Source organism: Lindgomyces ingoldianus (assembly GCF_010093535.1).
Source record: "Lindgomyces ingoldianus strain ATCC 200398 unplaced genomic scaffold BDR25scaffold_47, whole genome shotgun sequence".
Lineage (NCBI taxonomy): Eukaryota > Fungi > Ascomycota > Dothideomycetes > Pleosporales > Lindgomycetaceae > Lindgomyces > Lindgomyces ingoldianus.
The window spans coordinates 141837-153980 of NW_022985208.1; the positions used below are offsets into that span (position 1 = coordinate 141837).

The 12144-nt window shown below is 50.7% G+C and overlaps 6 protein-coding genes across 6 annotated transcripts; 2 read left to right on the forward strand and 4 right to left on the reverse strand.

The window, feature by feature from the left end:
* Positions 1–245: 245 nt before the first annotated feature.
* Positions 246–1581, forward strand: BDR25DRAFT_97673 (uncharacterized protein). Its single transcript, XM_033699326.1, has 2 exons — positions 246–538; positions 608–1581. Exons 1-2 carry the CDS (start codon positions 325–327, stop codon positions 1330–1332), a joined length of 939 nt encoding a protein of 312 aa, XP_033541092.1. The 5' UTR covers positions 246–324; the 3' UTR covers positions 1333–1581.
* Positions 1470–2653, reverse strand: BDR25DRAFT_307268 (uncharacterized protein). The gene has a single exon (XM_033690808.1). The coding sequence runs from the start codon at positions 2364–2366 to the stop codon at positions 1830–1832; it is 537 nt and encodes a 178-aa protein (XP_033541093.1). The 5' UTR covers positions 2367–2653; the 3' UTR covers positions 1470–1829.
* A 358-nt stretch (positions 2654–3011) lies between these two features.
* On the reverse strand, positions 3012–5314 carry BDR25DRAFT_337503 (general substrate transporter). Its single transcript, XM_033693194.1, has 3 exons — positions 4790–5314; positions 3985–4734; positions 3012–3934 (listed from the first exon to the last, which is right to left on the reverse strand). The coding sequence occupies exons 1-3, from the start codon at positions 4971–4973 to the stop codon at positions 3252–3254; spliced, it is 1617 nt and encodes a 538-aa protein (XP_033541094.1). The 5' UTR covers positions 4974–5314; the 3' UTR covers positions 3012–3251.
* BDR25DRAFT_361757 (uncharacterized protein) lies at positions 5014–7905 on the forward strand (the record flags this gene model as incomplete). The annotated part of the gene is made up of 17 exons (XM_033696475.1): positions 5014–5076; positions 5107–5175; positions 5235–5357; positions 5388–5475; positions 5520–5622; positions 5704–5737; positions 5781–5999; positions 6040–6116; positions 6169–6465; positions 6503–6562; positions 6603–6690; positions 6740–6948; positions 6978–7203; positions 7260–7285; positions 7342–7493; positions 7619–7662; positions 7705–7905. 17 exons carry the CDS (start codon positions 5014–5016, stop codon positions 7903–7905), a joined length of 2079 nt encoding a protein of 692 aa, XP_033541095.1.
* BDR25DRAFT_307270 (Serine/threonine-protein kinase Rio1) lies at positions 7869–9820 on the reverse strand. The gene has a single exon (XM_033690809.1). The coding sequence runs from the start codon at positions 9722–9724 to the stop codon at positions 8096–8098; it is 1629 nt and encodes a 542-aa protein (XP_033541096.1). The 5' UTR covers positions 9725–9820; the 3' UTR covers positions 7869–8095.
* Positions 9821–9986: 166 nt separating this feature from the next.
* BDR25DRAFT_271944 (uncharacterized protein) lies at positions 9987–12018 on the reverse strand. Its single transcript, XM_033687281.1, has 2 exons — positions 11441–12018; positions 9987–11389 (listed from the first exon to the last, which is right to left on the reverse strand). Exons 1-2 carry the CDS (start codon positions 11765–11767, stop codon positions 10214–10216), a joined length of 1503 nt encoding a protein of 500 aa, XP_033541097.1. The 5' UTR covers positions 11768–12018; the 3' UTR covers positions 9987–10213.
* Positions 12019–12144: the final 126 nt, after the last annotated feature.

Here is a 12144-nt window from a genome sequence, read left to right on the forward strand (position 1 = left end):
ACCCTCTTGTTCCAGCAAACGTCTATTCCATCACCGATCACAAAACCACGGCTGCGGCACAGCACATGGAGAGGCCATCCGGGAGAACCGACTTTCCCTCTTCGAATGTTATGATAAAACTCACATTGGTTTCCTCGAAGCGCGCGCCTGTGGCTGCGTTGGGTAAGTGATGGACGATCACGACACTGTCGCCGCCGCACAGAATTGAATTTTTGGATTGTTTTGTCATAATACAAGATCACTGTTGTGGAACAGCTTTCCAACATTTTTGGCCTTTTCAATAATGCTTTCAACGCTGGGTGGGCTCCTCAGCTAAAAAATTCAATGAAGGTGGTTTCATCGTTTGCTCTTCCCTTGTGCTTCTTCCACTTCCGCATTGTTGCATCAACATCTTCATGCACATTCCTTACTCCTGCCACCTCTATAACCTACCATCTTGGACAGCGAGTTAAAGTTAGATGGGAAACGAACCTCTCGCATGTCAATCTACTCGTAGTTCAAGGAAATGAGGTGAATCGAAACTCCATGCTCATAAACGGCAAGTGCAATCCAATACGCTCTAATTCCCAAATCTAGTTTGCTGTGCATCGTTAACTAAGGTCGCTAGAAAACACGAATAAGTCTGAATATATCTGGAAAGTCGAAGCCAATACCTCGAAACCCAATATCCCATTCCATTTCTGCATCGTTGACGCGTTGGATCACACAGAGGACAACACTGGCAGAGAGTGTTTGAGCTCAGGGTTCAGTGTCATTGAAATAGGTGCATCCCAACCCACAACTACACATTCCTTCCCCAGATCCCAGACTCTAGGTTCGCAGGCCGTGCAGACGACATTGCAGACAAGCGCATCCGTCCTAATTCCTCAATTCTCACAATCGTCCTCAAGCCTTACGCCGGAACCTTCAATAGCCCAACAGACACTCTCCACAACTCCTACCTCACCAGTGTTACGAGTTTCTATCGGACTAAGCGTCGGTCTCGGAATCCCGCTCTTTTTCGCCCTTGCCTTAATCGTGTACTTCTGGCACCAATCACGAGGCTCAAGTTCTCCGTCCTACGAGCACGGTCGATGGCACCATCTGGAATCCAGGCCTTCATGGAAGCGCCACACAGAGACGAGCACACAACGGTGCCCTTTCCCGAGCTACAATTCCATGATGGAGCAGAAAGTGAAGGATCGCCTGGCTTGTGAGGTGGAGGTTCGGGTTCAACCAGCAGAACTGGCTGGCTCCTGCCCCTGGGGCAAGGATTCAGTGCGCTCGCCGGTGGAATTGTATGCTGGGGGGTTAAGCCCGAGGATTCCGCATTCCGGGGATGCGGAAACGTGATACGACTCATTAAAATTGCTCTTCTAGCACTGAATAGAATGGAGGCAAATATCTGCTAAGAATTGGTGCATATGGGTGGGTGGTAATTTGAGACTTGCGGTGCAATGAAGACATGTTATATACGATTTTTCCTATGACTTAATTCTATCAGAGTTTACTCTTGAGGGGATATATCGTTTAGGCTGCTGATAAAGTCAGCACCTTGTCGCATATCGTGAAACATAATCAGAATAGAGTCTTTCTGTCAAGCCTCTTGCTGGAATGAGGGTGTTAGCAAGACTCTGGTTTCTACAGCAAAATACCCTGTCATGTTCCATGAAAAGCGATAATGGTGGCGCAGAAGCTTTGTTAACCGGCAATTACAGTTATGAATCATAAATCATTCCAGCGTCTCAACGCAACATCATCACTAAAAGCGAACGTCGTGAATACCAAGTTCCCAAACATAAACACCAAGTGTTAAAATCCAAAACCCACCCTTCTTTCCATTAACGCGCCTAGCCACTCCTGCCAGCCCCCAAATTCCTAACACCCTGAACAGCATCCTCATAACTCGGCGGCGGGGGCTCACTTCCCTCCCTCTGTCCCCGTGCATCCAACCCAGCCTCTTCACACTTCCTCCTCTCCCCCTCCTTCACTGTCCTCGCATCCTTCAACACCCCTCGTCTCGCCTCCTCAAAACTCTGCTCTTCTTCCCACACCAACGCAGCTTTCTTAGCTTTCTTCTTCTCGCGCTTTTCTTGGATCTTGGTCGCGCCGATGCCGATACCGGCGATAATGAGGGCAGCCATTGATGCACAGGGACCTTTTCGGCGACAGCGGCGGGGATGGCGAGGTTGGTGGGATTGGTGGGGGTTGGAGGTGGAGATGGAGATTGGGAGGGGTGGTAGGGGCCTGTAATAGTTGTCTGAGAAGTGTTGGATGGATTCGTAGTTTCGTTTACTAGAGCGGTGGCAGTTTCGAGGATGTTGGTTTGTAGATTGAGTGGTATATCCGTAGTCGAGATGTTGTTGCTGGTGGCGTCTGCGACACATGATGTTCAACCCTCGCTCTCCTTATACACTTCCTCAAGAAACAATGACAAATATAGCGAAAGGATGTGGAGACTAAGTTCTATGTTATGCTGACTCGCGTCCCCTCGCTCAAATACAAATACTTCTCCAAAGCGCTCCTCAGGCATAGCTTTATGACTCCGCCTCGCTCCATACATCCCTCAAACGCGCGTAGCCCTCGCAACCCGAGCTGAGATCTCTAGGAAGCTCTGCTCTGATGCACAAGATCCCGACCTTCGGTTCTGCATCCACAGATCTCTAGGACGAGATCGTGCTTCTGATTGACTGAGACAGTGGTGGTACAGCCGGAAGTGGTGACGTGTGCCAGGGGCTTAGTTTGAAGTGAGCAATATGGCGGTGGCTGTGTGGCTGACATTCGGATGGCTTCGGTTCGAAGTTCGAAGCAAGTGCGCAAATCTTGTCGTAACTTCCTCATGTCTTCTAAATACTGTTTGTGTGTTTTAAGTACATAGCCGGGTTAATTTAAGACAGAAAGTTGGATCATATTAGACGATCTACTTAATTCTAGTAAGAGGTTTGGCAGATAAACTCTACCCTTGTTAGGCTCAACAATATATAATATTAAATCGATTGCATCATTTATCACTATTAGGAAGGATAACAATTATTTAGAGGTATTATTGCTATTCACTACTTGGTGTTGAGTAAACTTGCGAAATAATTGAAAGAGAAAGAAACAGACGTCGTCCACTAGCGCCGTGCTGCCACCCATGTAATCCGCCCATTTACCTAGCCATGCGGGAACGAGTTTAAATACAAGTATAGCTAGAAGCTATTCCATGGACCCCTAACTAAACCGAGAGGAGAAAACGCATTACGGCAAGCTGAGATCTATCGAGAATGCATTTAGACCTTCTCCTCATGATGCTCGGCTCTAGTAGTGAGAGCGGCCTTATTAGCCATCACGCCGATAGCGTGGCGAGTACTTTCGTCTGCAAAGGTGTCGTGTGGAACCCAGCTTGCGCTAGTTCGCGGAGTTGTTTCTTCAAGCATACGATCGACTTGCTCGAGGGACAGGCCTTTGGTCTCGGGGACAAAGAAATAAGCGAAGAAGACGCACAGAGTGCACGTAGCACCCCAGACGAAGAACACCTTGGACTTGAGGTTGCCCTCGTCCGAGTCGACCATGTACGGGGTGATTTCACCGATAACAAAGTTCCAGAGCCAGTTTGAGGCGGTGGAGAGAGCAACGCCCTTCGCACGAATGGGAAGAGGGAAGATCTCGCCGATAACGACCCATGCGGCCGGCCCCCAAGTCGAGGCGAAGAAGAAAATGTAGAAGCAGGTGAAGATGATGAGGCAGTAGTTCGCGGCCTGTGATCCAGCGTCGGCGGTGCCAACGATTGCGATGATGAATTCGCAGACCAACATACCGATGGCGCCGTAGATGAGGAGCGCACGACGGCCGAGCTTCTCCACAGTCCAGAACGAGATGGGTGTTGAGGCGACGTTGACGGCGGTGGTAATCATGGAAATTACAAAGGCATTTTTAAGTCCGACTTGCTGGAAGAAGGTCGTACCGTAGTAAACTATGTACTAGTTAGAAAAATGGCGGACTGACATGATAGTTCATACGTACAGATGAAGTTGACACCAGTCCACTGCTGCATCATCTGCATAGCGATCCCGAGCATAACACGTCGGAAATTCCCAGAAGGCTTCCATCCACCGCGGAAGCAGTCGATCCAACTAGACTGCATATTATTCATCTCGTATTGGTAGTTGGCCACCAATTCCGCAAGCTCATCTTTGATGTATGTTGAGTCCACGGGCTGGCCACGGAGGATACTAAGAGCTTCAGCAGCCTTTTCGAGGTGGTCGTTCTTGACATGGTACCGAGGAGACTCTGGTAGGAGGAAGAGACCAGTGCCAAGAACCAAAGCCCAGACCCATTGAATTGCCATTGGGATTCGGTAGGACGAGGTATCCATGCGAGAGTGCGTCCCTTGGTCGACAACCGAGGCAAGCAAAAGACCGATCGTGATGAAGAATTGGTAGCCAGAGACGATGGCACCACGAACAGCCTTAGGCGCAACTTCAGACATGTAGAGGATAATGATGGCGGAAACGAATCCAACACCAATCCCGGCGATCAGACGGCCAGGGACGAGAAGGGCAACTGTGGTGGACGCAACCTGAAGAATTACGCCAGCAGAAAAGACGAAACATCCTGCGATAATTGTCGTACGACGGCCAATCCAATCTGCAAGCGAGCCAGCGAAGAGAGCGCCAAAGAAAGTCCCGCAAGAGAGAATTGATGTAATCAGTGACTTCTGCCAGGTCGCATACATATAGCCATTATAGGCGTTGTCATCGGTAGAATTGGCGTCTGCGTGTTTGTGTTAGCACTGAGATAACATGAGGTGAGATACATGGTCACTAACGTCCAAATTCCTGCTTGAAATAGCTCATTGCAAGGACGCCAGAGATATAGCCAGAGTCATAACCGAAGAGAATGCCGCCAAAGGCAGCGAACACGCACAGCAAGTAGCCACGAAGGGTAACCGGAGCTTCGACGCGACTGACGTCGCCCTGCGCGCGATTAGAGGATGGTGCCCAGCGGCCCATGATGAAGGATCGATATAGATATTAAGGAGGTTTGTTTGGTATGCAGAGTTGGGAAGAATGTGAGAAGGCAAGTACGGGCCCGGTACAGGGTGTTTATATCGTGGTTGCCCAGAGCTGCAAACACTGACTGCAGACACCGGGGAATGGCCGCTCGCGGCCAAATTTCGACCTCGTGAGCAGCATCGTGACGGCTGTGAATGGTGTGAAATGCACGAACAAAAAAAGTTAACCATCTCGAACCCGCGGTAACGGGACAAATAGAATGAGACCATTGCTTGCTTGCCCCATGCGGCATTCATTCCACACACTGCTCGGGGCCAATGGCGATGGTTACACATCCGTGCTACCAACAGCTTTGATAGTCACACAGCATGCAACGGTACAGTATATTACCTCGCGCACGGTGGTGAGTAGCGTCACCGAGCTTGTGGACGCCTCTTCCGGCGCCCAGGTCACCTCGTTGGCTCGCAAGAAGCAGACCATACCCGTAGGGGCAACTACGGTAAGCGTTGAAAAGCTTGAAGGATGCGATGCTGCTCAGGTGAGGGAAGCATCCATCTGGTGGCGCCACGATTATTCGATGCCATTCGCGGACCCCGCGTTGGCCTCGAATTGCTTCGTGTACTGATACAATCCAGAAGAGGAGATTGTCTTTATCCAAGACTTCTCCACAAAGCTTTATAAACGTCGTGAGCCTAACGCGGCCATATGACATGTCTTGAAAGAGAAGAAAGGAAGCGGATGGAGTCGAGATGAGAACCTTGGTCGAAGTACAAGAGCAGGAACGGCGCGAGGGTTCACGACCAGTCTGAAGACAGTTTAGCGCAATCTGTCCAGAGTGCGTTGCCCCTCTCTGTCATCCTTCAACCTCCTCATCTCATTCCACCCCGAAAATCCTGCACCAGAAGGCTCTTCAACCCATGCCATCCTGACCAATATCATTTGTTCAGCATCTCGTTCTTGCAGCTGCAAGTCGCAGAGAAGGCCAATTTACCGATCGCCGAGACCGAGCCGTTTCATCAATACGTTGCACTGTTTTCCAGCCACCAAGCACCGACATGCTTAGAGGCGCTCGCAAATCGTGCCACCAGATATTGCTCCTAGGGCTGAAGCGGAGTCAACCTCGTATCGAGGTCGCGTCAAGTGCTCCGTATGTTGCCTTCATCTAACATTCCGTCTATACACCTTTGTGCAGAAGAATTGCATTGGCATACGATGACAGTGAGAATCCACTGCTTAATATATTCCCAAAGATGTGCTCCATAAACAGCACCTTGCCATTCATTCCAACTTTCAGAATCCTACCCCCTCACACCGCTGAAACCCTCATTTCCACAACCCTGGAACTACCGTCAGTTAGTGGCATGACCATTTTTTACATCCTGTTCCTGTCTCAACTCCAGTCTCCAGCACCTCTAGATTTTCTAGAACGTTTCCCGAACGAATCAATGGACCCTGCATACAATCACAGTACGATACGGCTTGATGAGACGTGATGTCAGATGCTATGAGACAGACCCGTCTTGAAGTCGGCCTCAAGTATGGAATCCCTGCTACTTACTCACGCGACTGTCCGGCTCTACCCTACGGTAACTCTCACCCTGGATGATGGATGTGACTCGGCGCTAGAAGGAGTCTCGAAAATGTCTGCCGAGACTTGATTTTTGCCACAAGCAATTCTAATCTCACCAGAACCCCCTTGAATCTCTTTCCTCATGTAGGGGAATCCTCGAGCCAATAATAGACCCCAATATACCCATTCCCAGAGTCCCCAAATATTTCCAATCACCAAGTTCACGGAGAGCACAATTGAAATTTCACAGGCCCTTCGTTTGCCGCCCGTAAGAAACATCAGTCCCGTGATACCCGTCTCCTCTCATGTGATACGACATACGTCCCTTGCTTTGCTTTATCGTAAGGTATCACCGAGAGTGCAGATGCAGATGCAGATGCAGGTACCCTACATCGTTGTACTGTCCTCCCTCTGTCCGATAATTTTTCTAGAACGTGCTTTCTGCACGAAACTATTCCGGCTACCAGGAATGTCGAGAGATCTCCCATGATCGACCATGTACTAACATCCAGGGTGTTATGGCTATCGGGTGTGACCTATGATATCCCTTGTTTTGGGTCTGGTACTAGTTCCCCGTTGTACCGTACTCCGATACGTAGAAGAGCTCTAGAACATCTTATCCTAGAAGCACATCACGATCCCGACTACCAGGAGCACGTCGAACATCTAGAGAGCTACCATGATCATCCGTGCACATGCATCTAGAGTCCTAGGGCGGGCAGGCGGGTGGGAGTGACTTGTGCGTCCTAGTTTTAGCTTTGGTTAAGCATCCTCGCATGATGAGCGAGGATCCAGAAAAAATATTGTGTCCATTTCGGGACCGCCAGGCTCCCGCTGGTGGATATATCCCCTAGAGCTACCTAGTCCAATGGGGTGGGCCACCACTCGGACATCCGATGATCCCTTTTGTCCAGAGGAGAATGGAGGACCTAGACAGAGGCCGGGCTGTCGGCTTTAATGCATCGACTCGCACGCAAAGAGGAAAGAGGCAAGCAACTAGCTAGACTAAAAGGCTCGTTGGGACTTTGTATCCGTCTCCGAAAGACAGTTGTACAGTGTGGGGCGAGATAAGCGCGCCGCCATAATTTGCCATCACCAGAGGCTGGGGCCTGCTATGTAATGCTTATATGCAATGTTGTAGGTTTTCAATGTTTGTAGTGCAAAGGGCCTGAGGACTTGGATGCAGGCTGGGGTGGGGTTAGTGGGCAAATCCGGGGTTGTATAGAGGTTATATTGTGTCTCGGAGCAGAAGTAAAGAGCCAGATATTTTACTTGCATTTTGCAATACTCTTCAATTGGATATCAAGTGATTTATCTACCATGTCAATGATCTATCATGCATTCAATATGTACGCGTAACCCACATTCACATTCCTTTTTCCTTTCCCATTGGTTTTCCTTTTCCTTTTCTACGAAACTCCTAACAAATGCAAGCAAGCATGACGCATTAATCCCATCCCCCCATACTTGGTTTACCCCGCAGCTCGATCCTCTCTCTCCAGCTCACCACCTTCTACCTTCCACTTCCCCGAACAAACAATCTCACCCCTCACTTCTTCCTCGAACTCTGACTAACCAACTTCTTCTTAATATTCTTCGGCATCTTGTTCTTCCTCTTCTCCCTCTTCTCCTCCTTAACCGCCAGCTTATGCGCCTTCTTATTCTCCTTATCCATATTCTTCTTCCCACGGGGCGTACCTTTTTCAAATATACTTTGATCCTGATCCTCATCTCCCTCATCTTCCGACTCACTGTCGTTTTCATCATCCTCAGAGTTGGGCTCGTCTGGTTTCAAAGAGGAGTCGTTAGGATTTTTAGCGAGGAGATTTTGGTAGACCAGAGCATCTGAATGACCAGAATTAACGAGCTCAGCGTCGCGCTCAATATCGTAGACCTGAGCGAGGGTTTGCGGGATGTACTGGTTGCGGAAAACCTCATCATCTTGTTCCTCTTTAGTCTTCTCCTCCTCAGTTAATCGTGCCCTCTTGTCAAAAATCCGCGAAATGGTTTCCTTCATCTCCTTCATCTCCATCCCGCCCTCTGCATCAGTGACAAACTCAAACACTCTCCTCTCCGACAAGACGTCCACATTCCTCGACCGGAAGAAATCAGATACGTTTTTGACGTCCATGCGCAGAAACTCGAGACTCCGGGGGTGGTCGTGTTCAACCGATTGCGAGACATCAATGATGTATAACTTCGAGTTGTGATATAACACATTATACTCACTCAAATCCGCATGCACGAGCTTACAAACCTTCCACATCATCCTCATACACACCACCAACTCCCCATACAACTCCTTCCACCTCTCCTCTTCCTCCATCGGCCCCAGCCCCGTGAACTGTACATCTCTAAGTCGCGGTGCTGGCCAGCCTTTGCGGTCCCCTAGGAAACCCATGACTAGAACATGCAGCCGGAGGTATAGGGGTTCTGGACACGGGATCCCAGCGCTGAAAATGCGTTTGAGATTTCGCATTTCCTTTTCCGCCCAGATTTTCACCATGGCCCGGTTTGAGGACTTGTTGTAGCCGGCGCGGAAGCGGAATTCGCCGGCCATGTATTTGTCGCGGTCTTTGAATACAAGTATTGACGTTTTGTAGACCTTGATTGCGCGGTGTTGGACCGATACTCCCCTGTCTCCATCCGCTTCGTCAGGATCAGAGAGCGTAGTCTCAGAAATAGCGTGGTACACATTCGCCTCCTTCCCAGTAGAAATCACACCATGGATCTCCGACACAACATTTCGATTAATCAACTGCAGTAAAATCATCCGTGTCCGAGGATCAAGAACTTGCTCGCTAGTCGCGCGATCGCTTTTATCCTTGCCTCTCTCTTTCCCGCCGCCCCCATCGTCGAGTCGGATTTTAGAAGCGTGTTTAGCGAGAGATGCGATTTGATCATCGATCGACGCGCTGGTGTTCGCAGCCGGCTTCTGCTGCGAGTTGTGTTTAGGTTTTTGCGAGGAGGGGATGGACGGGTCAAGGAGTTTGCGTTGGCGGTTGTAGGATTTGGTATAGTCAGCATGGTTAGAGGCAGAGATGAGGTCAGGGGCGAAAGGATCGGAGTCGGAGTCGGAGGAGTTGAAGATGTCGGAGAGGTCCGAGTCAAGTTCTTCTGTGGGGTTGGGCTGTGAGAGGGGGTCCTGGGCGAGTTTGGAGGGTAGAGATTCAGCCATCTTTGCTGACACCCTGAACCGCTATATGTAGAAGTATGGTGGGATATTGGAGGTGTTGTGGTGTTGAGCTCTAGGGCTTCGACTGCTGAGAGCAAGTAGGTGGGAGAAAGACGAAATAAATTTGGCTCGTGTGCATCGTTATGGAGAGTTAGATTCGGCAGAAAGCGGGGTAGCACGTGGGCGGTGAAAGAGGAGTTGGAAGTAGTCACCCCCAAAACTATTACTAAGTGCTCAGGGGAAGGGGATGAGGATGAGGTATATTTGAAGTGATGCCTACAGGAGTAATGTCACTTCACGATTACAAACGGCTATGCAAAGAGCTACACTACATGACCTTAAGGGTCCTACCCAATATGTCCTTGGGTGGGTATTAATAGCGCCTTACAAAATTCCCAAAGTATATGATAACCCTCCTCTAGATCAATGACGCCGATAGTCATATAAGCGTAAGCGTTTGACGGAATATATGCGAATGATAGGAAACTGCTCTCACATCCTCCTCTTCACTCTTGTCAAAGCTCGTTCTACCACATTCCTTCCGAGCTGAGGTATACTTTGTACCCCATGCTCCGCTTCTTCTTCATCGGGCGCGTCTACGCCTTCTTCAGCTCGTTCTATTCCGAGAATGCGGACTTCGTATTTCCTCGGTGGATCTCTTAAGCCAGGCCAGATGTCCAGGGGCAGGAAATCCCCCTGGGCCAGCGTGAAGTGTTCTCTAGCTTTTTCGTCCTCCGCGTACAGTCTCTCCAGCTCCCGTTGCGCCTCTTCGGCCTTCCGCTTCGCCTTCTCGTGCCGCCTCCTTCGGGACGATATCTCGACAAGCAGCTCAGCGTAGGCGAGGTCGAATCGCTCATAGAATTCTCGCTGGTTTTCCCACTCTTCGACGCCGCTGAGCAAAGCTGGCCGCGTATCCTCGAGCCAAGAAGCATGGAATGACCGGGATGTTGCAATGTGCCCTTTGACTTGGGTGGCAAGATGGGACAAGAGACGCAAAATGCTGTTGAGCGCAGTATCCTCATTTCGGAGATGAGTGATATGGTCCTCGGCCTGAGATAGTAAGTATGTCATCTCGGATCCTCGCTCGCGGATCTCAGACACGACATCGTCCACCTCGCGGGCATCCTTTTGGAGCACAGCGAGCATCTCTTGCCGCTCCTCCTCAGTCATGGGCTCCGGAGGCGCAGAAAATTCATCAGCGGAAGAGACCGGGGCATCTCCGGTTGCTTGGGTAGCGGCAGCGGATCCACCCTCAGTATGTCTCAAAGCAGTGACACAGAGGTCATAGTGTCGAACTAGAGACTGGAATGCCTGGGCAGCCTCTTTAGCATGGCCCTCGAGGTCATGATATACAACTGGTATTGGGCTTGGATTCGAGGTTGTGGCGGGGCTGTTGGGAACATTCTCAATCGACGAGTGGAGATTATCAAGAGACATGTCGAAGGCATCATTACTCTCACTTAGCTTTGACCGGGCTTCATTGTAGCGGTCTATGCAGGCGCGGAGAGAGTCTTTGAGGTTAGTAACGGTTGCACTGTCAATAAAGTCGTACAAGTGCTTTTGCGGGGTGCCAGGGGGCTGGAGAACGGACTCTATAGGAGTGTCTCGAAGGACGGCGAGGGTGGACTGGAGGCCAGCAAACGAAGCATCGAGCTCGTGCAGCAGTTGCTTTGCTCAGTTCATCAGCAGTTACCTTCAGTCGTCTCACTGGCTAGTCACCTTGAACTCGGCTTGCACCTCGGCCTCGACAGCGTCTATGCCACGGCGGACACCTTCTAGGGCGTCTACCTGTTCGTCAACAATATTCCTAATGGACGCGTTCTTGGCTGCGAGAATGGCGTTCTCCTCCAGCAGTTCGCGCGCAGAGGTGACGATGTCATTGGCTCGCCAGAGCACCGTCTGGGTGTTTAGCGAGCGCTTTGATGCGACAAAGTGATTCACAAGATCCTCCAGGGTTTGCGGGCGGTTTGGGTTGAAGGAGCGCGAGCTGCTGCTGTTACTGCTGCTGCTGCTTTCCAAAGACGCTGGTGAGTCGGGAGACGCCATTGCGGGCAGGCGGGCGGGCAGGAAGGCAGGCAGGCAGGCAGGCAGGCAGGCAGGAAGGGAGGGGGGAGGGCGAGAGGGAGAGAGAGAGGAAGGCAGGCAGGGAAGCAGGCAAGCACGAGAGATCAGGCTTCGAAGCGTAGTGGACGTAGGCTGAGGAGCGGTGCAGTCTTGCAGCAAGAGCGACTGCGCGGGCTCATGGTGACCGCGAACAGGCGAGTGAAGGCGTCTGGTAGGTGTCAGAGCCGTTGAAGAGCACAGTCATGGCTGCGAATGGAAGCTCAACGAGGCTCCTTGAAGCTTGAGATTGGGATAGGGCGCTTGCCCAGAAGGGAAGGCGGTGAGGGGCTAGAGTTCATCGGGGGCAAGGCTGCAGTACC

What these genes read in the sequence shown, in the direction of transcription:
- BDR25DRAFT_307268 (XM_033690808.1), bottom strand. Translation starts at nt 2,366, where the DNA reads ATGTGTCGCAGACGCCACCAGCAACAACATCTCGACTACGGATATACC.
- BDR25DRAFT_337503 (XM_033693194.1), bottom strand. Translation starts at nt 4,973, where the DNA reads ATGGGCCGCTGGGCACCATCCTCTAATCGCGCGCAGGGCGACGTCAGT. An exon ending in TTTCAAGCAGGAATTTGGAC is followed by an intron (nt 4,735 to 4,789) that starts GTTAGTGACCAT and finishes ACAAACACGCAG; the next exon opens with ACGCCAATTCTACCGATGAC. An exon ending in GACTGGTGTCAACTTCATCT is followed by an intron (nt 3,935 to 3,984) that starts GTACGTATGAAC and finishes ACTAGTACATAG; the next exon opens with TTTACTACGGTACGACCTTC.
- BDR25DRAFT_271944 (XM_033687281.1), bottom strand. Translation starts at nt 11,767, where the DNA reads ATGGCGTCTCCCGACTCACCAGCGTCTTTGGAAAGCAGCAGCAGCAGT. An exon ending in AGGTGCAAGCCGAGTTCAAG is followed by an intron (nt 11,390 to 11,440) that starts GTGACTAGCCAG and finishes AACTGAGCAAAG; the next exon opens with CAACTGCTGCACGAGCTCGA.
- BDR25DRAFT_307270 (XM_033690809.1), bottom strand. Translation starts at nt 9,724, where the DNA reads ATGGCTGAATCTCTACCCTCCAAACTCGCCCAGGACCCCCTCTCACAG.
- BDR25DRAFT_97673 (XM_033699326.1), top strand. Translation starts at nt 325, where the DNA reads ATGAAGGTGGTTTCATCGTTTGCTCTTCCCTTGTGCTTCTTCCACTTC. An exon ending in AAACTCCATGCTCATAAACG is followed by an intron (nt 539 to 607) that starts GCAAGTGCAATC and finishes TAAGGTCGCTAG; the next exon opens with AAAACACGAATAAGTCTGAA.